The sequence below is a fragment of the Uranotaenia lowii genome, chromosome 1 (assembly GCF_029784155.1).
Source record: "Uranotaenia lowii strain MFRU-FL chromosome 1, ASM2978415v1, whole genome shotgun sequence".
In the NCBI taxonomy this organism is placed as follows: Eukaryota; Metazoa; Arthropoda; class Insecta; order Diptera; family Culicidae; genus Uranotaenia; species Uranotaenia lowii.
This window is the reverse complement of record NC_073691.1, coordinates 68,621,415-68,645,026: the sequence shown is the minus strand read 5'-3', so window position 1 is coordinate 68,645,026 and position 23,612 is coordinate 68,621,415. Positions and strand designations below refer to the sequence as shown.

At 35.0% G+C, this 23,612-nt stretch overlaps 1 protein-coding gene across 1 annotated transcript; it reads right to left on the bottom strand.

Moving 5' to 3' along the window:
* Nucleotides 1-21,377: 21,377 nt before the first annotated feature.
* LOC129740161 (uncharacterized) lies at nucleotides 21,378-23,360 on the bottom strand. Its single transcript, XM_055731771.1, has 3 exons — nucleotides 22,677-23,360; nucleotides 22,057-22,364; nucleotides 21,378-21,997 (listed from the first exon to the last, which is right to left on the bottom strand). The coding sequence occupies exons 1-3, from the start codon at nucleotides 23,200-23,202 to the stop codon at nucleotides 21,494-21,496; spliced, it is 1,338 nt and encodes a 445-aa protein (XP_055587746.1). The 5' UTR covers nucleotides 23,203-23,360; the 3' UTR covers nucleotides 21,378-21,493.
* Nucleotides 23,361-23,612: the final 252 nt, after the last annotated feature.

Sequence of the window (23,612 nt, the reverse complement as noted above, 5' to 3'; positions counted from 1 at the left end):
GGTATGATTATATCAAACGCCTGCATCCTTCATGAAGTAAGGATGGAAAGAAGGCGTTTTATGCATTAATAGAGCACTTATCAATCAAAAAGGATCATCTTTTGTGAGAGATGCTGTTTGCATACGAGTAAATTGAGACCAGACGCGGTCCTATGGGAGGGGTGATCGGGGTGATCACCCCCCCCCCCCCCCCCAAGCGGCAAAAATTCGTTACAAAATACCCGCAAAAGCTCGAATTTCTATAAAAAGTTGGGACTTTTCTTAGTAGATGTGTTTTCCAATTTTAAAAATTTTCCACTCCGTGAGTGTGGTTATTCAACAAAACAGTTAATTTATCACTTAAAAGGCTCAATTTTGAAAAAAAAAGTCGGTCCACCAATCTCAAGCAGCTGTAACTTAGGATTCCCTGGACTGAATTATACCAAATAACTTTTGTTAATAAGTTACTAAAAGTGTTGATTTGGAATTTGCTATTCATAAAATGTAGATTGTTGGGACAACTTTTTTTTTTTAAATTGTCACTAATTTCCCTCATGTGCCTCAATTAACACGAGCAAATCGCAACAAATTTTAGTATTTACTTCAAATTCAGAGCTTCTGAATTCTTGATTTTGTTTTGAATTTAAATGAAATGAAAAATTTGGAGAAGTCATATAGGGGGTTGAAAATGGTTATAACACTGAAATACTTGAAATATTTGTTCTGCTTTCATCATACATTTATTGCCTTCAACTGCAAAATAAAAAATCAGGTTCTGTATCACAGTAAAGATTCTCTTTCGGGAGAATTTTTCACCTTCAATTAATCCACCATTCAAATACGAATTATAAACTTAAAATTAATAACCTATATTATGAAATTCAAAAACAAGAATTTTAATTTTAGATCTGACTTTATTTAATACTGTTTGAAATGTATCACAACAAACATTCATATTATGGATGACTGTGAAAAAAATACAAGTACTGCCAAACAGAAATCGAATATAAAATATTCATAGTAAGAGTATAAATTTAAAAAAATCCTCTCAAGAGATTTCAGCAACAATAAATCGAAGAAAGAGATGACCTTTTATGACTTTTGCGTTTCCTATGAGTTTTAGTGCAAAAAAGGAACAAAAAAGTATTTATATCAGCTGTTTCAGGAATTGGTGTTGGAGATAGAGATCCAAATTCATCTCTAGAACCCAACATCTGCATTCAAAACTTAAACACAAGAAAACAAAATTCACGTTTTCCGAAGTGCAAAGAATTTGAAAACTGGTTTCAACTTGTTTAGGAGCTCTAAATGCAAATTTGAATTATTTTATCAGCTCTTTTTTCCGGTATAAATTTTGAAAATATAAGGCTTATTGGAGAAATTTGTGCACTTTTTAGCAAAAGTGTAAAATATCAAAAAAAATATTAGAAAAAAAGGTATTAACTTATTGATCAATTTTCATAAAGACTGTGAGTAATTTACCATGAGAAAAAACTATAGAAGTAAGTATCTTTCCCCATTTAGAAAAATACGAAGATTAATTATCTGTATTATTTTTTCCGGGAATTTGTTACTTTTTAGCATTCTTCCCCCCGTTGAATGAATGAAGGATAATGAAAAGATTTAACATATTTTTTGTTGTTCAGGTTGGTTACTTCATCAATTATCATTGATCGATTTCACTCTGAACTGCTAAGTTTTAAAATGACTCAATGCCAGAAAATAAGAAGGAAAAAAATCAGACAAAAAAAACGAGTTTGAGACGCAAAAAGCTTCCAAAATCAGTTTGCCACGGTTTTAATTTTTCCCTTGTGATTTAAAACTATCCCCTTATCATTCCACTATTTTTTCGGAAACAAGGCATTCTATCATGCAAAACAGTCAAATGATCTTTAAGTGATTTTTAACCAACACTCCTGGATTTCTAAATCTACAGCAATTATGTCACCGATACTGCTTTCAGCTCATCTACACAATAATATTAAAATTTTAATTTAAAATTTAGCTTAAGGTTTGATGTTCTTAATCTGAAAGCTCGGCTATTTCAATTGCAAATGATTGAGACTGTTCACTAAAGAAGATTATTAACATTCAGAATTAACCCTTCATTTCATAATTTTCTTTATAATTCAAAATTATTTGAAAAATTTGTAATTATGTGAAGGTGAACAAAGATTAATCACTTTTCTTTATAATTTATTTGTTGTAAAACAATTAAAATTGAAAATTTTGAATGAAATATTTAAATTCAAATCAATTTCGGTTCCAGAATTTGAAAACTGATTTTGATAATTGGTTTTTTCTACTTAATTTATATTTAAAGTATTGATTTTATATATTGTGTTTTCAAATTTTAAAATTATAATACTAAATTTCCAAATCACGATTCAGTAAAATACCCCAATGAAGAATTCAATGCCCGTTAGTTATGTTTGTTAATTTGTTTATCGGGCTTATCGGTGAAAAGTAAAATACTTTCGATAAATTATATATTAGCGCTCTGGTAGCTAATATTTAGAAGCTCAGGAAAAAAAATGAAGATACATTGAATTTTTTTTACTACGTGTTCAGCTCTCAACAACGTGTATTATTTTCATTGAAAAAATTTCATTTATAACGAGAAGTTTTTTAAAGAGCTACTAAAGTGACAATTCTAAAATACCAGATTAACCTATAAATAAAAAAAAATGTCAACATTTTTTCGCAGTGTTATGATAGATTCGCTGGTTGTTTTATAAAAAGGTACCCCCCCCCCCCCCCCCGCAACCCCTCACTGCTCCATTTGCTCACTCTAATGATTGTTTTCTTCACCAGATATTAACGTTCCTTTATATTTACTGATATTTGAAAAATTGGAAAATCAACCCCCCCCCCCCCCCCCCCCAAGAGCTGACTTTAGGACCGTCCCTGATTGAGACTCTCCGTTTCCCTCCATAGGAAAGGAGAAAAGTTTTTTTTTCATACATATTATCATCAAGCAAATAGAGCCACATGCGGAAAGTTGCATTATATACCAACATGGCAGTTCGTGAGCAAAAGGACACACATGCTTACTTTAAATAGACTTAAAAAAACCATTTTTGCAAAAAGTTGCTTTATGAAAATGTTTTGAGCACGTGTGGAATATTTAATAGATGATGATTGCCCATATTGATAAATACGCCGAATGAAGGATAGATCTAGTTAAACAACTACATTTTTTTTCTGCACTTTTAAATAAAATAGAATCATGCCCATTTTGAATACTCACGACATGAAGATCAATTTTCTATGAAATTTTTGCTCAAAAAATACAAGAATAAAAAAAATAGATAGGTATTGTTTTAAAAACTATTCGATTATTTATTTTCAAATTCGTTTTTCTAGTAATATAGAAACTAGTTTTCCATGTTTGATTTTGGATCATATTTCAGTTTCCCAAAAAATAGTTTATGTTTATTTTAATAAATCTAGCTTGTAAAATTTCATTTTTAAGCGACAAAATTTTAAATAATAATGATGTTTTTTTTTATTTTACAATAGAATGAGAATAAATCCGGACATCCTTTCTTTATTTTTTTAAAAATAAAATGTCTTTAAAATTCTTTAAAATAAATATTTTTTTTTAAAAGCCTGAATTTCGAAAGAAAATTTTTAAACTTAATCCAATTTTCAAAGGTGAAAGTAAAAAATTAAAATATGGCAGAATCAATTGGATTCATCAAGATTTTTGTTAAGTTATTTGTATAAAAATACTTAAAAATACTGCAATATTTATTATGATCAACAACATGCCAAAACATATGGAAATCTCTGATATTTCTTGAAGATATTTAACGTCAATAAATTTTCATGAAAAATCAATCCCTGTGGATGAATTTTATTTTGCAGAATTAACTTTTATTCTACCAAAATTTTGTTATTTCAGCTGAATTGTGCAAACTTACTGATCTTGGTTAATTTCTTAAATCGAACTTGCAATCAGAGCTATCATCCAGCAATCTCTTGCACATCAAATCCTAACCGAAATAGTCATCTTGAAATTTTTTTATTTTGATTGTAGAACTCATCAAAAATATTGGTTAAATATAAAAAAATGCATGAGTTTTGAAATCATGAATCAAGTTTTTAAAAAAAATTAAAACTTATTTTGAATGACGATTTCAAATACAAACACGCTTTTAATTTGAATTTTTAATGATGATTCGAACCGAAAAGAAAACTTCTAATTTGAATACATAATCCGAATTTTGAAAACATAAATACAATTTCTATTTTGATTGTAAGGAACCAGAATGGAGTCCCAAATTCTTTTATGCACTCGGTTGAAGTATTAAATAATCATTTTAAGCTTTAATTTTCGAAAACTAATGAGTTTGCAAAAGTGTGTCGTTTTTCTAATTTGGCACTTATTGTTCCTAATTGTTAACATATGTGTTCCTAATTATGGACATATAAAGGAAAAGTGTATCTGCGTTTCCCATATTTATTCCTGATTCTGCATTTGATTTTTTTCTTATTAGTTTAATGAGAAAATTCTTAAAACATACCTTTAAATTATAACTTTAATAATATTTTTGGAATTTGACCAGAGAAAACTTGCCTATAAAAATTCTACACCCATTTCGAAAGTTTTGAAGAATGTAGGGGAGTCAAGCTTATAAAAAAACAAACTTTTCTTTTTTTCAATTTGGACTGTTAAAACTTGTTTTTTTCAACAAGTTTTTTCAATTAAAAATTTCTATTTTTGAAAAAGAAGAAAATATAAAGCTTCAGATACAATTAAGTTGATAACATATTTTATACGGACTTTTTTTTTCAATTTTCTATCTCGATTCTGTTCTCGTTTAGAAGTTCTACGTGATATGATGGTTCCTTTTTCTAATATTCTTTACTCATTCTTCAATTATTTGTTCTTTTCCACATCAAACTACTTGTTTGCATCCATTGCTTTTGTGATTTCGTCAATGATAGAACAGGAAAATATTTTTATTCTGTAGTTTACGATGTTTCTTTTTTTGTGGTGTCTGAGGTAACTTCAAGAGCTACGAAAAATCATCTGTTTTGCAAGTTAGTTGAATGTTCAATGACAAAAATAAAAATAAGGAATGACATTATTTTATTAGATAAAAGAATTACATTTGAGTGCTTTTCTATAGCGTGGAAGTTTCTCAGATTGGTCTTCGATTAGAGGACGAATTAACAAGCTTGGACTATAATTGCCCATTACATGTGACAAATTTCGATTTCCTGGTTTGTAGCAGACCCCAAGAAGGTTTCCTGTTGTTCTGAAGAACAAAATTATTGGAAGATCGATAATATCAATGTGCTCTGCATCTAGCAGTTTTTCAGCTGAAATATGTGTATAAAAATTCTAAAAACACATGAGCAGAAATCTGTTTTTTATAAATTGAAGTAATTTTAATATTTAAATCTCCTGCAATTTTCGAGAAAACGATATTACTGCAAAAGTTTTCTAAACAGCCAAACCTCATATCGTGCGGGCTAAATGCGCCTATTGATGTTGTTAAAAGAAAAAATTACTTTATTTGCAATATTTTCGTGAAATTTAATTGAAATCACAAGAAAGTATTATTTTTTATATTGCTGCTGTAGGCGAAGGCGTAAGCGAAGCTGTAAGCGTTTTTTCTATTATTTATAGGATAAAGCTAAAGTTGGGGTGGCAATTTTTTTGAATCAGTTCGTCCATTTTAAAAATTTTATCAAATTTACCCTCTCTTCAAATGCCTATAACATTGTCAATCTTCAACGAAGAATATGAAATAGCACATCAAAACGCATTAAATATTTACCAGCTATTAGAAAAAAATAACAAAAAGAAATTATATACTAATTCTCGGTATAAAATAAAGTAAATTTGTTAAAAATAACGTCCAAAAGTACCGTTTCCACCACCAAAATGTTTGAAACATTTTTCATTTCAAAGTCCTTCCAATTTCACAACTTTCATCTGAAGACTTCAAAGTGGGCCAAAAACTTCTTGAAGAGTTATGAAAGAAACAGTGACAATAAATCTCTTTTTTAACGTTAAAAACTAAAAATTTACGAACAACTGCACTCATATATAGGGACTTCTTCTCTTATTGTACGCATGTGCACCGGGGGTTAAAAATTTGCAAAAATAATCATTTTATAGTCAAATTTTTACAACTTTCACCTGAAGACACCAAAATGATCCAATCATTCCTTCAAGAGTTATGGAAGAAATATGGACCATAATGTAGTATTGCGCCAGCGCCACGGTTTAACGATTCTCGCACAGTCATGCTCTTATACGCAGAGCACCATTTACACGATAGTTCATTCTTTAGCATACCCTAGAAACTATTAAATTCATTGATTGTTCTTTGATCTTATTTTTTCAAAAGAGAAGATAAATAACTTGTTAATAAAATAATATTAACGCGGTTTGTTTACAACTCTGTTCCTTCACTGGGTACCTCAATTTTAACAATGGTAGCATCGCTAATCAACGTTAATCGTCGTTTTTCCTACTGCACATGGAAAAAGTTCTTATGATGGAATAGGAAGTAACATAAAAAGAATGGCGAGAAATGCTAGCATTGAAAAAAAAAGGAATATAAACGACCCCGAAGCTTGTTTTGACTGAACGAAAAATTTTAAATTGATAAACAACTGGGAGTTTATATTAGGGTAGTCTAACCGGTTTTACCGAAACCGGTAAAACCGTCCATTTTCTCAATACCGGAATACCGACTTTTGGGACGGTAAAAAACCGGTATTTCCGGTAAATTTTTCGTCATTATTTGGCATTGTTCTAAAATTGACACAGCTAAATTTTTTTTTCAACAAATATTTATGATTGCAAATACTCAAATTTTGTTCATTCATCTTCAAAGTCCAAGCTCAATAAACCTTACATCAAGGTTTATGTCAGATTTGATTATTGTTGAAACTTGCCGATGTATCTTTTTGAATTAAATCTTTTTTCATGAAACTTTTCAAATTTCAGTTCAGCTATCGAACTAACGCTCCACAACATTTAAAGACTGTAAATACAAGTGTACAATGACTGAAAAAATCTACAGAGTTTAGGGCAAAAATTCGTTGAAAATTAAATGAAACTTCTATAATCTCTGCAACCTCAATGCAATATTATAATAATAAAATGGCGATGATAAATATTATGATTATCATGATGACGATGATAGATTTACGACAAAGGGATGATTTAAAGCTATATATCAAATTTTCCATTGGAAATGTTGCTTAATCTATTGCGTTATAAATTCTGAGCATTTTATGCCATTACTACTGCAATTAGACGAAACCTTTTCATGAATTTGATATACTTTGAAAAAAGACCGGTTTTACCGGTTTTATCGGTTTTATAAATTACAAATACCGAAATACCGGATTTGAAAAAAAACGGTAAATCCGACCACCCTAGTTTATATGTATATGCTTCCAACGCTGAATATGGAAAGGCTAGAATCGAGCTTATCAACATATTAAGTATTTATCAGCTATACCTGGAAATAAAAAAAAATCCATGCATTCGTTTCCAAATATGAATGGAATATAAACGCCGCAGAATACTCTGCACGACATAGCCACATAGCACGACGAAGCTCGAGCTTAAGGATCCGAATGTAGTCAATATCTTTTTTGTTATAGATACCTGTCAGATGACTTCTTCAAATAAGAAATGTATAATTTTGAATAATCTCATTCAGCTTAAATTTTAACAATTATTTCAGGAATTCCAATCGTATTGTTAAAAATACGTACTCGAGTGCACGATTGAACGTACATCGGTACATCAACGATGCGACCATTGTTAAAATCAAGGTACCCAGTGTAGGAGCAAAGTTGTGAACAAAGTACGTAGGGGGAATTCGTCTACTACCGGACACTTAAGGTTTTTAAGCAATAACTTCAAAAATAGATTTTTGAAAACATTGGTTCCTCTCCTGTTTTGAAGAGTATCAATATTATGATCACCAAACTATATTAGGAAAAAAATTTACATCATATTCATTTCCAAAAATGTTGTCTATGCTTAACATGGCCATAGCTAAATTGCGTGAATGAATAAAGTTCAAATTATCCGTCACATTATAAATTGTTTTGTAGTTGTGATAAGTTGAAAATAACGTTACAAACAGTCAAATTCAAACGGTATGTTAACTTGAGGCACACATGCTAAATTAGGAACACCCACCCAATTAAGTAATGAATGACTATCCATAAGTTAAAATTTTTTGAAAATCTGTAGCTGAATTCTGAACCTGGGATTAGTTTTCGAGGTTTTAAAATCAGTTTCGAGTCAAGATTGGGTTTAATCCTAAAAATCTCCACCGTTCCTACTGCCATGTCGTGTCCCATTAAGGAAGAACTCCTCTGCATCATTACGATTCATCGGATAATTAGCTGCAACATGGTAGACCATTTTCCTTCAGATGTTAAGTGGCTCAAACGATAAAAAAATTTGCAAGCTAACCACCGAAATATCTTAGCTTTTTTTTCCATTTTCATAAGCACAATTCTCAGATCTCTACCATCAAACTGCTATTGCAGGGACATAATCATCAACGTCATCATCTCGTTGGCTGCATTGCATTGGCAGCGATCTTTCCCATCAAAGCGAAGCTCCGATTTATGCCAAGCCATGGATGAAGTTAACTCTTCAGAGAACGAATAGAACACCGGTCTATTCAAGGCTAAATTTAACTGGAACATCTATCCGGACAAGGGTGTTCGGGTTTTTGGGATATCTGTTTGTAGCTGGAGCTTCCGGAACCAGAATCGGGACCGAGCACTCAATTAAAACGTTAATAGCTACACCGAAACTGATGACACGGCCGAATTTTGAATTCTATCATCTCTCTACCTACTTCTGCTTTTGTATACCTTTCGTTCTACCGTCATCGTTGCTGTTGTGAGCCCTTGAGAGATGGAGAGAAGAGTCTGGCTAGAGCACAGATGCCTGTTTCAGAACGTTGCGCCAAACACAAGCAAGCGGATACTCTGGAGGGCACTTATTTGCATACCACACCACTTCTCGATTCCTTTGACCTTTCTCCATCAGTCAAGTGCCTTTCTTTTGCCCCAAATGGATGAAAGCCTCATAATTGAACCAATGGCAAGCATACTGGCTGATGATCCGAACCTGGAGCTTCTCCTCGTTCCGACTTTTCCATCTTCCTGCCAATCGAACTCGACACAAACGACGATGCGACATCCTGTGGAGAAAGTGGTTCTTCAAAAGGAAAGAGCACAGTGCAGGAAAAAAAGCTCTAGAACGGTTAAAATATTTTCCACGCCACATCCGGACGCGGCAGATTCCGGACCATCGATATCCGGGATGTCCTTCTTCGGTCGGTACCGATTATCCCGCAAGGCCTCGCTCTCGATTACACACTTTACGGATATGCTGTCTATAGATCTTCCGCTGGACTGGAACAGTTGGTACACGGCTCAAGTGGCTCATTACCGCAAGCTGGAATTTCATTGACATGAATCAGAACAAGGACGACGACGATGAAAAGCGATGGAAAGATGAGAGCAGATGTAGGTAAAGCATCCTCCGCGCATCCGATAGCTCGGAATGAAGGAGACACACTTACTAATGATTTTCCGTTTCGGTCATCAAGCGAAAGTAAATGAGATTTTTACAGCTCCAAGGATGAATCCCCGAGGATGATGAGTGGAGGTGGAGGTGGGTTGTCAGCTGTGAAGAACGTCCTTTCGAGGAAGTTGGGAGCTACTTGAAAATTTCATGAATAATGCGGCTTCCAGTACCGATTTCGATGGGAGGCAATGGATTAACATCCATTTGGTATGTTGAAGATTTTTGGGCCGCTTATGTTGACACAGATTCATAAGTAAGTACCTGTCTACAATTTCGGAAGCAAATATGTTCTAACGAGACATTTTCAAGTTGGTTTGTAAACATTTTCCTAAACGTTTGTATCACCTGGTACTGAATTGTGGTCCTCCAAATCACCACTCTTGTTCACGTTAGGCACAAACAGAGGAAGGAACTTAAATATGCCATCTAAATGAATCGTGAATTTTCCAAGTTTTCAATAGACGTTTCAGAAGAAAAAAATCCTTAAATCATTTCAATACCCTTAAAAACTCAATCAAAAAAATTTTATTTTTCAGAGCTACAAAACGCAAATAAGCACCTGCATGATTTGAATGCGCAACATATCAAATGGAAGCGCCCAAAAACAGCCTTAGTCCTACATTCTCAGCTAAGGCTTTTCTTATCAATTTTTATTTAATATTTTTTTCATATTCTTCATCCAATCCGTAAATCCGTAAATATTTTAGCAACTGCTTTCCCAATCTGTGTTTTCCTGTCGCTTTTTTTTAACAGAGCTGGAACAATCCGAAAACATTCCTAACAATAGCCTTCCCAACTTGCGCTTTTCCTGTCGCTCTGTCTCTGTTTACTAGAACCGAAATAATCCGAAAGTGTTCTTAGAATCAGCCTTACCAACCAGAAGGTCAAATCAAAACAAACAATCAGCATCAGCAGCCTTAAAATTTTGCGCTTCCTAAGCCAATTCTCTCTTTTCCAACCGGGTGGCCAAATCAAAACAAACAATCAGCAAAAGCTGCCTTAACACGTTTGTCGCCATATGACTCATATTCGGGTGACGGGTGTATTTTCTGGGAGGCCCCGTCACATCAAATAACGTGTGACGCTCTCTTCCTCAATTTAGCCGCTCAGTTTAGCCACACGTTGCGAATCTTGGAATCTCTCTCTCTTTTTTCTCGCTCTCGGAATTTCTTTAGGCCCGGCAGGTAAAACTACCAAAATGAGCATGGCGACGAACGTGTTAAAAATCAGCGCTTTCTTAGCCAAATCCGCCTTTTGCCACCGGAAAGCCAAACCAATACAAACATTCATAAAAATCTGCGCATCCTAAGCCATTCCGTCTTTTCCACCGCGAGGAAGAATGACCTTAACGGGTTAAACTCCTATCAAAAAGAAAAAAAGTCTTTTCCACCGGAAAGCCAAACCAACACAAACACTAAGTTGCAGCAGCCATAAAAATCTGAAGTTCCTGAGTCAATACCGATTTTTTTACCGGAAGAAAAAAATCACAATAAACAATAAGCAGCAGCAGCAGCCTTGAATATATATAAGCCAATTCTGTCTTTTTTCATCGGAAGACCAAATCAATTCTAAAAATCAGCAATAGTCTTAAAAAACTGAAGGCCAAATCAAAACAAAAAAATAGTGGCAGTAGTCTTAAAAATTAGCGCTTCCTCAGTCAATCCATCTTTTTCCATAAAATCCGTAAAAACTTTATAAGTAGCAGCAACATTGTCAATCTGCGCTTCCTGTATTGATACGTCTTTCTACCGGAGATCAAATCAGAAACAATTGTTTCATTGCAGCAGCCTTGACAATCTGCGTTCTCTGTCCGCATCAGGTATTTCCTGAAACAGACGTTGGTCCGCTTTGCTATTTAACATTCTTAAGATACCTCTTAAAGTTGACAAAATGAGCTCAAAACTGTTATGTGTCATAGGACAGATCAAGACGAGAAATATCTTGCCTCGAGAAAATATTTTTTTAAATAACCTGTTGTTTGTCATTTTAAATCTATAATTTGACATTAAACGTCATTAGATCAAAAGATCAATAATATCAAGCAGTATACTATTACATGTTATTTTTGGGGACGGAGATGGTTTGTGACACACTTTCAAACAATTAATAATAATATGACACAATTTGAACAATTTCCGGAAACAACTGAATCGATCAACGTGAAAGTTGGTAAGTATCGAGCCGTTTTCAAGGTCGGGATTGATTTCTTTGATACTTTAAAACTAGGATTTATCGATCTTGGATTGATCTAAGCGAGATCGATCTTTTAAACTCAAATTCCGATTTTTTATCGTTTCTTTAGACTTGGAAAAATCTATTAAATCGGTTTATTTTCGGTCCGATCTTTTGATCTTTTAAAATTAATTTTTTTTTTCCTGAGATCTTGAGATTCAGTTTCGTACATATTTTTCGTTACTGCACTATCCTAAAGACTCGCATTACTTGAAGAAGTGGATGCTTGAAGAATTGAGGAATTTAGCCTTCTAGATGATAGATGATAGAACACGTTACTTTTGTGCCATGACCTGGGGCTTAATTGATGGTTTGAAAAAAATCAGCGTAAATAAAAATCATTAGCCTTTTCAACATTAGTATTTAATCAAGTGAACTTACTTAAAATGGTTGAATTGCTGATCAGTAAAATTAAAATATTAAGACTTGTTCTTATCTTACTTGCTAATAAAGGAACTTGATAGTATGTTGTATGGAAAATGCATATATTTATTCTGTTTTTTGATATGTCATAAGGATGCCAGAACTTTTTTAGCTCGTATCCGGGCTGGACAAATCCGGGCTATTTTATCTTAAAACATGACTAAATCCAAGCATTTGATTTAAAAATTGTCAACGGGAAATCCGGGCAATATCTGGGCAAATTTGGTCAAAATCCAGGAATAACACAACAAAAATCAAGAAAAAGAACATAATAAAAAATAGTATTCATCAAAACTCATCAGCAGATTTCCATGATTATTTTTATAAAATTTTCTTCAAAAATTTCGTTTTGGACGCATAAATAAAACATTTTTACAACACATTTTTTTATGATTTGGCAAAAAAGTTAATAAATCCGGACTGTTTCAATAAAACTGGGAAACCGTGTCGGACCAGACTTTTTCCACATTTTGTATTAAATTTTCGGGCAAACCCGTATAAAACCGGGCAATATAGAAAACTTAATATACACTCAGCCGAAGGCATGAAAGATTAAACATTCTGACGTTGAATTTGAAAACATACTTTTTATTGCTCATATATTTGATGTTGAAATGTATGAGCTTTCCTATCGGTTTTCACTATTTACTTCAGCATAAAGCAGCCCTCGTGCAGTACTCCTTACGAAATTTGAAAGATCGATCCTTTTACTTCGAAATTTTCGTTAAAAATGCCTCAAAAGTTTTATTTGCAATTATAAAATTCAAGACTTCAAATCTTATAACTTTAACAAACAAATTTGATATTTGCTGCAAAAATGCATTCTTCATTATCTATAGGAGTTGGTAAAGTAGACTTCAGGTAATTTATTGAATCTTGTAAATTTCGCGATAACTATCCTTTCGTGTCAAAATATTTCCTTTCTTTGCCAATGCTTCTGCTATTCTCAACAGTTTGCGAAAAGGAAGTTCAAAATGATGAGTGTTGAAAAATACAACTTTAGGATTCTTTTCGTAGCGTTTCTTTATCGGAATTGTTTGATAATATAGATTCTATGTCGTTTTCCCCTTTCACACTGAGTGTTCAAACGAAAATAACTTTTTTTTATCAAAATCAATGTTTAATCCAGTTTCAAGAAAAAAATATTCAAATGGTATATGACTTATCAAGGTTGAACTTATATTTGGGTGGGTGGGTGTCGCTTGGCGACGAACGTGTTCATCTGATACATTTTGCTTATTTAAATTGTGAAAATTTGAAGTAAATCAGCACTTTTTATAAGCTGTGGAAATTCCCGGGATTTTTAAGGCGTTCTCCGGAAATCGGGATTTTCCGATTTTTTTTTCGTTCCCGGGAATTTCTTGGTAGAATATTCTTTGATGAATGTTTCCCATTTTAATTAATGGATACTTTTAATGTAACGTACATATTATAAACAAAACCAATGTCTTAGTGTTCTCGAAAATTTTGGAATACTTTTCGATTTTGTTCAAATTTGCCTGTAATAAACTCCTTCCACCTCAAAAAGGGGCGTTTTTTTATTCAGAATTAATTATTGTATTAAAAATCCCTTTTTTTTATCTTAAGGATGACTCCTTCAAACTTCAATTACCTTCATTTTACGTTGAGACTCAAGACAATCTAGAAACTCAGATGCCATGAAAAATAGTTCGCATTTGGATAATGTTAAAGTTTAATTTAAAAGGAATTATATTTTAACTTAAACTAATTTAACTAACTTTATGTTTTTCATTGAAGAGGTAAGTAAGCACATCTGTTCAGCTAGTAAACAATAAACTAATGCAAAAGTCTTGTTGCAGTTAAAGAAAGAAGCCGCTCAGTAATGCGATTTATGTGTGATACTGGCATATCCTTCAAGAAGAAATTCAAAATAAACTATGCACATTGTCATGAAACATCGGATAGATAACTGCCATGAGAAAATGCGATTATTTGGGGTGCATCTACAGAAAGTTATCACAGAGTATAAACAAACTAGTCGCAAAAATAAAAAAAAAACTTCCAAAAAGCAATGTTTTATATTTTTCCCTGGATATTTTTAAGAAAAAAAATCAGTTTAACTTAGTTTAGCACCTTTGAATACATCAGTAAAATCTGCTTTCGCAAGATATTTTTAATGATATAAAACTAAGTTCTTTTAGAAATAGAACAGTTACGAATGCGTGTATCTCAAAAACCATTTGTTAGATCTAAATACTTTCTATGAAGAAAATGAAGGTTGTTTTGTGATAATTTGTAAAAAAATCTTTATTGTTTTTGTAAGAAATTTCTTTACTTTACTCTTTGTACCTCCTATCGGCCGGCGCACACTTTTTCAGACATGATTATTATCAGTTTTCCAAACTTATACTTCATCTAATCTGAATTTTAGGTGGCTGAATTCTCCTTCTTCAATTTCTGCTACTTTTTGGTCCAATACTTCTCTTATAAAAGAAACTGAGAGCAATTTAGTGCATACAGCTGTTTCTAAATTAATGGACTTGATTAGTTTTGAGTCCCTTGAAAGCGTTTTTAATGGAATTTCCACTGGCAAAATCTAACGATAACGAAGTAAAACCATCATGTGGTTGAATTTAAAGTTTAGTATAGATCGTAGATGTCGAAGAGTACATACAAGATTATTCTTTTAGGAATTTAAAAAACAGAAAAAACTAAAGTTTTCGTTTTGAAATTTTTTGTGTTTTTCACAGGCACGGAATCTTGACAAATCATTGTATTCTATATAAAACAACCAGAAAATACATACTTTGATATGCTAGGAACCTCGCCACGAGCAGACATGGTATAGGATTCAAACGCTGGAATTTGTTTGAAATAGGGTTTTTCATAAGTTTTGTCGTTTATCAGAAATTATCTGTCACATAGCTTCGGTACCATCTACACAGCTCACGAGCTCTGGAACAAACAAATTTTTTTTTTGAAGTAAGGTTTGAATGACTCAGAATTTTTTTGATCATTTCAGCTATCTACACTAAGTTTTGCGCTCATTCAATATTAAAAATGCTGGTATGAGACTTCACTTCCCTGATGACCCTTAACCGCAGTTGCCGATTATGTGCTTCACTCCAATATGCTTGATTTGAACTTTGTGGACAATTTTGACAGTTTTTGCATAATTTACACGACTTAAATAAAGGGTGATACGGTCAAAATTTGGCCAAGGGAAAACGCGTGTAAATCGGTGAAATCGTTTATAAAAAAATCAAATTCAATTTCTTTTTCAAGCTCAATTAGAATAAAGCTTAGAAAAAATATTCAGTTAGGCTTCCGCTTTTCCGCTTTCCGCTGCCATCAGATTTTGTACAGCCACCTTGCCCACCTTCTTCGCCGCAGAAAACCAGTTTGCCTTGAACTGCTGCTCGTCCTTGGCAGTTTTTTTGGTCTTTTTTTAGGTTCCGCTTGATAATAGCCCGGTATTTCTCAATTGGGTGGAGCTCTGCCGTTTTGGGAGGGTTCTTGTCCTTGGGAACCACCTGCACGTTGTTGGCGGCGTACCACTCCATGGCTTATTACCGTAATGGCAAGATGCCAAATCCGGCCAAAGTAAAACGGAACAACCGTGTTTCTTCAGGAAAGGCAGCAGATGTTTATTCAAACACTTTTACTCGTAAATTTCTTGGTTGACAGTCCCGGAAGCTATGAAAATGCTGCTTTTCAAGCCACAGGAACAGATGGCTTGCCAAACCAGATATTTCTTCGCGAACTTTGACAGTTTCATGTGCTTGAAAATATCTGCTACCTTTCCCCTTCCTTTTGCCGTATAAAAATCCTGTCCCGGAAGCTGCTTGTAGTCGGCTTTGACATAGGTTTCGTCGTCCATTACCACGCAGTCAAACTTCGTCAGTATCGTCGTGTACAACCTCCGGGATCGCACTTTGGCCGTCGTTTTTTGTTTATCATCGCGATTTGAAGTCACTACCTTCTTGTAAGTCGATAGTCCGGCTTGTTTTTTGGCTCAATGCACGGTTGTAGACGATACATCCAGCTTAATTGCGGCATCTCGGAGAGAGAGGTTAGGGTTTCGCTTGAAACTACCGGCAACTCTCTTTGTCGTCTCAGCGGCCTCCGGTTTTCGATTTCCCTCCGATCCAGACTTCCTGGCTGTCAACAAACGTTCCCCAAACACTTTAACTACATTTGTTATTTGTTTATTTTCATCAATAGATCACATATTGATCCAAATGATAGGTTAAAAATTAAAGACAAACTTCAATTACACGGAATTTACCCTATACTATACTTAAAGCATTAAGGATTCTTCTTCGGAATGTATCCCTCGAAACGTCAAAATAAAAATTATCGGAAAAGCGGTTAAACGTCCTTATTGCACCAATTAGCGCTGTATTAGTTCCGTAGTTATTCTGTCGGAGAGGAGCAAAGAGCTGAAGATTACGATTCCTTAAGCCTCGGGATCGCAAGCTGAATTGGAGCGCTTCTAGCAGTGCAGGGCAGTCGGTTCGGCAGGACTGCAGCGTGTCGATGTCGATAAGGCGGCAGCGGCTTTCGTAACTGGGGAGTCGGAACGGGTCTTGCCAGTTCAGGTTCCGAAGAGCGAAGCGCATAAAATTCCTCTGAAGAAATTAATCAGCCGATAGCGGTAGCGGTAGCGGTTGCGTGAAAACGAAATTACCGAACATTTGTTGCGATTCAAGGAAAGGCAATTGACATCACACCAGGCGGCGAAGATGCTAAACTGGCTCTGCATGACGTTGACATCTTCGGGGCTGTTGATGGATTGAAACAATTTCAAGTCGTCGGCATACGCCAGTTTTGGTCCATCGAGAAGCAGCAGCACGTCGTTGAAGTAGATCAGGAATATGATGGGTCCTAGATGGCTCCCTTAAGGTACTCCAGAAGAGGCAGGGAATTGATTGGAAAATGATTCACCTGATCGTACAATAAGTTTCCGTCCTACCAGGTAGATATGGAACCATTCCAGTAAAGAGCCGCAAATACCGATACGATCTAGTTTGGCTATGGCTATTTTGTGGTTTACCTTGTCGAAAGCTGCGGTCTGGTCGGTGTAGATTACGTCGGTTTGAGATCCCATGGCAAAACTGTCTTTCACGGAAGATGTGAACGTCAACAGGTTTGTTGTCGTAGAGCGTTTGGGCATGAATCCATGTTGTTCGTTAGAGAAATAAAAATTGCAATACGAGAAAAATGGATCTAATACAACCAGCTCAAACAATTTGGCGATCGCACATAGGACAGAAATACCGCGATATTTGTTAACGTTCCTCCTGTCACCTTTTTTGTAGACCGGAAACATGTTAGCCTCTTTCCGAATGGAAGAAACGTGGATTTCGTGAGTGATGATTGGAAGATTCGTTTTATAGGAGTCAACATATATTATAGCGTTTTAGAAAAGTCGCTGGAATGCCATCCGGACCTGCAGAAACACTGGATTTCAGCTTAGCAGTCGCCTTCAAGATGGTATTGTCATCGATTACGATGTGATGAAAGGAAGTGCTCTGACGTTGGACGTTACTAGCCGCCATAGTCCACTGGTCCGTGGATATTGAACCAGAATCAAAAGAACTACGGAATTTGTCAGCGAAGAGATTACAAATATCAAGGTCCGAGGTCGCCGACTTGTCTTCCGAAAACATGTAGGACGGTAAGCCCGATTCTTTCCGTTGGTCCTTAATGTACTGCCAAAACGATTTAGGTCTAGTTTCAAAACCACGCTGAATCCGGATAAGGTAGCCCTGGTGTGCCCAACGCGTGCATACTGCATAATAAAAAATGATGCTAAAAATAAATAAATTGGAATAAATTGAACGAAAGTTTGTATGCCACAAAATTGCAAACTATATCGTTGCACAAAACCTAAACACAAAATCAAAAATTTTTTTACGAAAAATTCAATTAAATCAACAATACAAAAGATCAAATATCTACCATATTCCGCCATTTGTTTTTTGGCCTAGTAATCTTTAGGATACCTATTTGAATTTTTTTTTCAAAAGTTACATAAAAAAAAGTTACATCAATCACGAACATCTTTCAGCACCAAAAAGGATTTTAGATTGATATTAGCAAAATTCTACTGAAATAAATTAACATTTCAATTTTTTTTTCAATTTTGACGGGCCATAACTTTTATCAGACTCAAAATAATGGCTTGCAACCTGTGCAGTTATGTTATTCGACTGAGAAGGATATTGTTCCACTGAATAAACTGAATAAATAGACATGCAATAAAAAGAAACTCTTGTTTGTCGGTTTAACGGTAAGTAATAGCTAAAAGAGTAAAATCATTGATTCAAAGGAAAAAATAACAATAAAATCTTTATGAAGAGAAAAAGTACTTTACTCAAAAACAAGGGCAAGGATTGGAGACAAGGGCAGACTACAATTCTACTTCCTCCCTGTTTTGCGCATTTGTTTTGAACTGCTGTAGCTTAACCCGCACTTTGTCTCAATAGATTTTCAATTTCTCTGTTTCCAGCCATCTCTATGATCGACATTTTCGCGAAAAATATTCAGCCCAAGTAGTTCGGTAGCCGGTGTAATATATGCGATATGTTCGAATGTTGGCCTATAGATTTTCCGGGGTGGAAAGCTGCAAACATTCAACAACCCCATCATTCACTTCCCGCCAACTCTGGTACAGGAGCGGGTGCTGTGGTGGGAATCTCTATCCACACAAGGGTGATAAATCCTGTTTGCCCTAACTCCACCTACTTTTGATTCAAATTCATCGCGAACCTGGCAAAAGATAAGGCCACTTTACAGAACACCATTTGATTTGGTGGGTAGCAACTCTGGGTCGCATCCTTCGAACCACGACGAAAACGATGGCGCGATCCAATTCAAATATATATTGGACACGGGCCGCGAAATCAAACGGCCTTAGGTGGTTCAGCTGATGCCACATTCGACTGGTTTTTTTCCGCTTTTTTGCATTTTTCCTCGCTATCACAACAGATATCGAATCCCAACATTTTAGAATGGATAAATTTTTCTCTCTTAAGCCTAACGGATGCAGATTCAAAGTTCCACCCTAACGGGTTGGCTTGGAGGTTGGCTACACAATCGATTCGACTTACACAAATTATTGCCTCCACTGTCAGCTGTCGTTAGCCGGGGCCATAAATTTGGCATCTTCGTTGGTTCCGATCTTGCCACTGCAGCAGCTCCTAAACCCGTCCTCTCCGGTCCGTTTCCGGTCCCAACAACTCTCGACTTTCGGTTGGGAAAACTTTCAATCGACGAGGCTGGCTACTGGCTGCTGTTGGTTCCGGTTGCCTAGCTTCAGGGGCTGCGATGCAGACACTGGCTGAGTGGGCCGCCCTCTTCTAGCTTACTTACAAGTAAGTCAGCTTTTTACAAGAACCGGGGAGCCGGTTTTTCCTTCGTTGGAGTTGAAGCAACACAGCCGCTAACCAGATCTGGAAGTGGAATCGGAAAAAGGAAGCAGACAAAATTCACAATTAGTGAAACCAGGCTTCCCAAAAGTACTGCATTTCTATGACAGCTTTTTCATAACCGAATGAAATGTCTCGGTTTTCTTTAGCCGCTCGGTTGCTGCTGTACGTTCGGTAACGAACCAAAACTATTCGGAAAACATCGCACCCGTTCGGTAACGAAGACTGTATCTGAACAATCGGCTCTAAACTTGCGTTGCCGAAAACATTGTGCTTTAAGCTGTAGCCAACCGAACCGACAGTTCGGTTTTCATTCCTTTATGCCTCCTCCTTCAAAAATTATTTCGTCTCAACAGTCGGCTGCAGGACGTGACAGTTTTGGAATTAGGGCGAGTAAACTGTCACGAATGACTGTCATGCCCATACAATCTATTCTGCCAAGTTGGTATTTTGCTCGAGCATCATCATATGACCGATGCTAAAGTGATGTGTGATGATTCGTGTGTGGGGTGTATGATAGTTCGCTAACAGACGTCGAATTTAATAATTTAACCGGAAACGAAAAGCCAAATATTTTATTTCTGGCTATCGTTAGCATAATAATAAACTTATTTCAAATGCAAATAAAAGGGTGATTTCGGGCGGCAAATGGCTACTTGATGGAAGGCCTTCGTCCCGAATGGGGTTATTCATTGCATTTTTTTTAAATCTGAAATCTTAATTTTTTATACGATTTTTAAATATTCGAGAAGGCAAAATGGTTTAATTTTTGAAAAGTGATTATCAGTATGTTTGAAAACTTTAAGCAGTTCAAACCGAAGTGGTTGTTGTAGAATAACGTTCATTATATTATGCATGCAGGAAAAATCCAAAATATTAGCGCTAGTAATCAAAGCTGCTGTGCCTACTAGCGACACGTCGCATACGTCGCGACGTTGAAATTAATAACGACGCATCGCCAGTTTCCTAGGAAACTTGAAGCATGCGACTGATGACCTAGGGAAAATCTGAAATCTGAATCTGAAATCTGAATCTGAAATCTGAATCTGAAATCTGAATCTGAAATCTGAATCTGAAATCTGAATCTGAAATCTGAATCTGAAATCTGAATCTGAAATCTGAATCTGAAATCTGAATCTGAAATCTGAATCTGAAATCTGAATCTGAAATCTGAATCTGAAATCTGAATCTGAAATCTGAATCTGAAATCTGAATCTGAAATCTGAATCTGAAATCTGAATCTGAAATCTGAATCTGAAATCTGAATCTGAAATCTGAATCTGAAATCTGAATCTGAAATCTGAATCTGAAATCTGAATCTGAAATCTGAATCTGAAATCTGAATCTGAAATCTGAATCTGAAATCTGAATCTGAAATCTGAATCTGAAATCTGAATCTGAAATCTGAATCTGAAATCTGAATCTGAAATCTGAATCTGAAATCTGAATCTGAAATCTGAATCTGAAATCTGAATCTGAAATCTGAATCTGAAATATGAATCTGAAATCTGAATCTGAAATCTGAATCTGAAATCTGAATCTGAAATCTGAATCTGAAATCTGAATCTGAAATCTGAATCTGAAATCTGAATCTGAAATCTGAATCTGAAATCTGAATCTGAAATCTGAATCTGAAATCTGAATCTGAAATCTGAATCTGAAATCTGAATCTGAAATCTGAATCTGAAATCTGAATAGTGATCTGGATTTGAAATCTGAATCATTAATCTAAATCTGAGATATTAGGTAATTCAAAAAGGATTCTATGATTCCATACATATTTTTACGGGAACTGATTTCGAAGTTTATGTTCAAGGACAGACACAAAATAAGTGAAATTTTTTTTTAAATAGGTTTATAGGTTTTATTTTCATCCACGCAGATCACTTAGACCCTGATACTGCTTCCAGTCGTACATATTTGGAATTATTGATTTTAATAAATCGCTATTCAATTTAACGAGTAGGATATTTTCCAAATTTTTTGCTGACAAATTTGTGCGCGCAGGTGACAATACCAATGCCAGTGCACTAAAAGAGCGCTCTACCGATACCTGAGTCGCTGGAACCGCCATTATGGCTAACGCTACTTCTGCCAGCTCTGGGTGACTATTGATGCGATCCTGCCAGTGCTTCCATACATCATATTTGTGGTTTTGATGGTTCTCGAGATCCAGTCCATTTAATTGTTTAACGAAATTGTTCTGATTTTGATTGTCGTTCATTGTCAATGGTGGCACTCCTCCAAATAGATCGCTCATAAAGTCATCTAAGTTGGATGATACCGTATCAGGTTCGGGCTCAGGCGCTTTAACTATAACTGATTCGACGGGTTTGAATGAACGAATCCTCTGTGACGTGGCGATAATAAAGTTCTACGAAAAAAAAATTTCTTAGAATTTTCAGTGTAAAAGCTGTTATTGCGAATAAATACCCTGATTGGTTCCTTTTCTCCAGGCGTCAGAACAGCTGAAGATAAATAATTGAACCTAGGATCAATCAGCAAAGCTGCCTTAAAGACAACATTGTTTTTAAGCTGCTGAAGTCTTGTTGTTAAAGAAATAATCAAGGATTTCGCCAATTCATTGTTTGTTAATAATTTAACCTCCATCAGACAACGTAGCCATTGTATATAAAAGTCCCCCAACGATAGGTGTTTGGCTTGCATTTCTTTGGTAGAAATATACAGGGGCTTCAGAGCGTTTTTATAATCATGGATAAAATCCCAGTGTTCAGACAGATCTGTTGTTAAAAAAAAGAGTTATTCAAAGTATTGAGAACATTATTCGAATTGATATTTGCTCGGTAGTATAATATAATTTCCCGGTGATTTAACTTAAACTAAAAAACATGCAAAAAATCGAAAAAAATAAAAATTTATACATATTCGATATTTTTAAATTCAAATTTTAAATTTAGATTTAAATTTAGAATTTAGATCGTGGTCTGTATCCTTCTACAAACATTTGTTCTATAAAAAGAAAGGGCATTTAAAAAAAATCATTCACTTATTCACCGAGCAAATGGCAATTGTACATATATTTTTTAACTCACCAAGTTCCTTAAACTGATCTCCTAAATCTTTATAGAATAATTCATGATCATACAGGTTCGAAATCATTTCAAATACTCCTCCCCATCTGGTTTTTGAATACATTGGTGGAATGGGAACATTGTGCATATGGAATGAATCTCTGTATGCTATCTTCCTACAATTTTTAACGATATTTGTTATGCTGCGAATCCGACTATCTGTGTGCTTAACCACGTCCGTCACAGCTAATTGTAAGGTATGCGCAGCGCATCTCACAAGGTAGATTCGAGATTCGAATTCTCTACTAAGTTCTTCATGGAGATCTTCATTAATACAATCCAAATTTTCGTCATCTTCAACAGCCATTTTTTCAGCTTCAAGAATCTGGAGGTCTTGATCCAACCCTTTAATAGCAGCCAACATGTTGGCGCCATTGTCACACGTCCCAGACAAAACTTGTTCCAGTGATATATCATACAACTTCAGAACCTCCTCTGTTTTCTGGACGATAAATTTGGCAGTCTGTCGTCCTTTCACCTCCAGCATCGCTATTGGGAAAAAAATCTCAAATTCAATCGCAATCTCAATTTTATACCTAAATCTACAATCGGAAATGGAGATCTGAATCACAACCTGAATTGGAAATCTAATTCTCAAATCTGAATCTGTTTTCTGAATCTGAAACCTGAGTCTGAAATCTGAATCTGTAGTCCAAATCCGATATCTAAATCTGAAGTCTAAATATGAAATATGCTTCTGATATCTGAAATCTCAATCTGGAATCTGGATCTAAATTCTGCATTCCGATCTTAAATCGGAATCTGAATCTGAATTTGAAATCTCAATCTGACATCTGAATGTGAAATTAAAATTTCAATTTTCAATCTAAATCTAAAATATGAAATCAGAATCTGAATCTGAATCATAAGATTTCAGATTTCGGATTCAGATTCAGA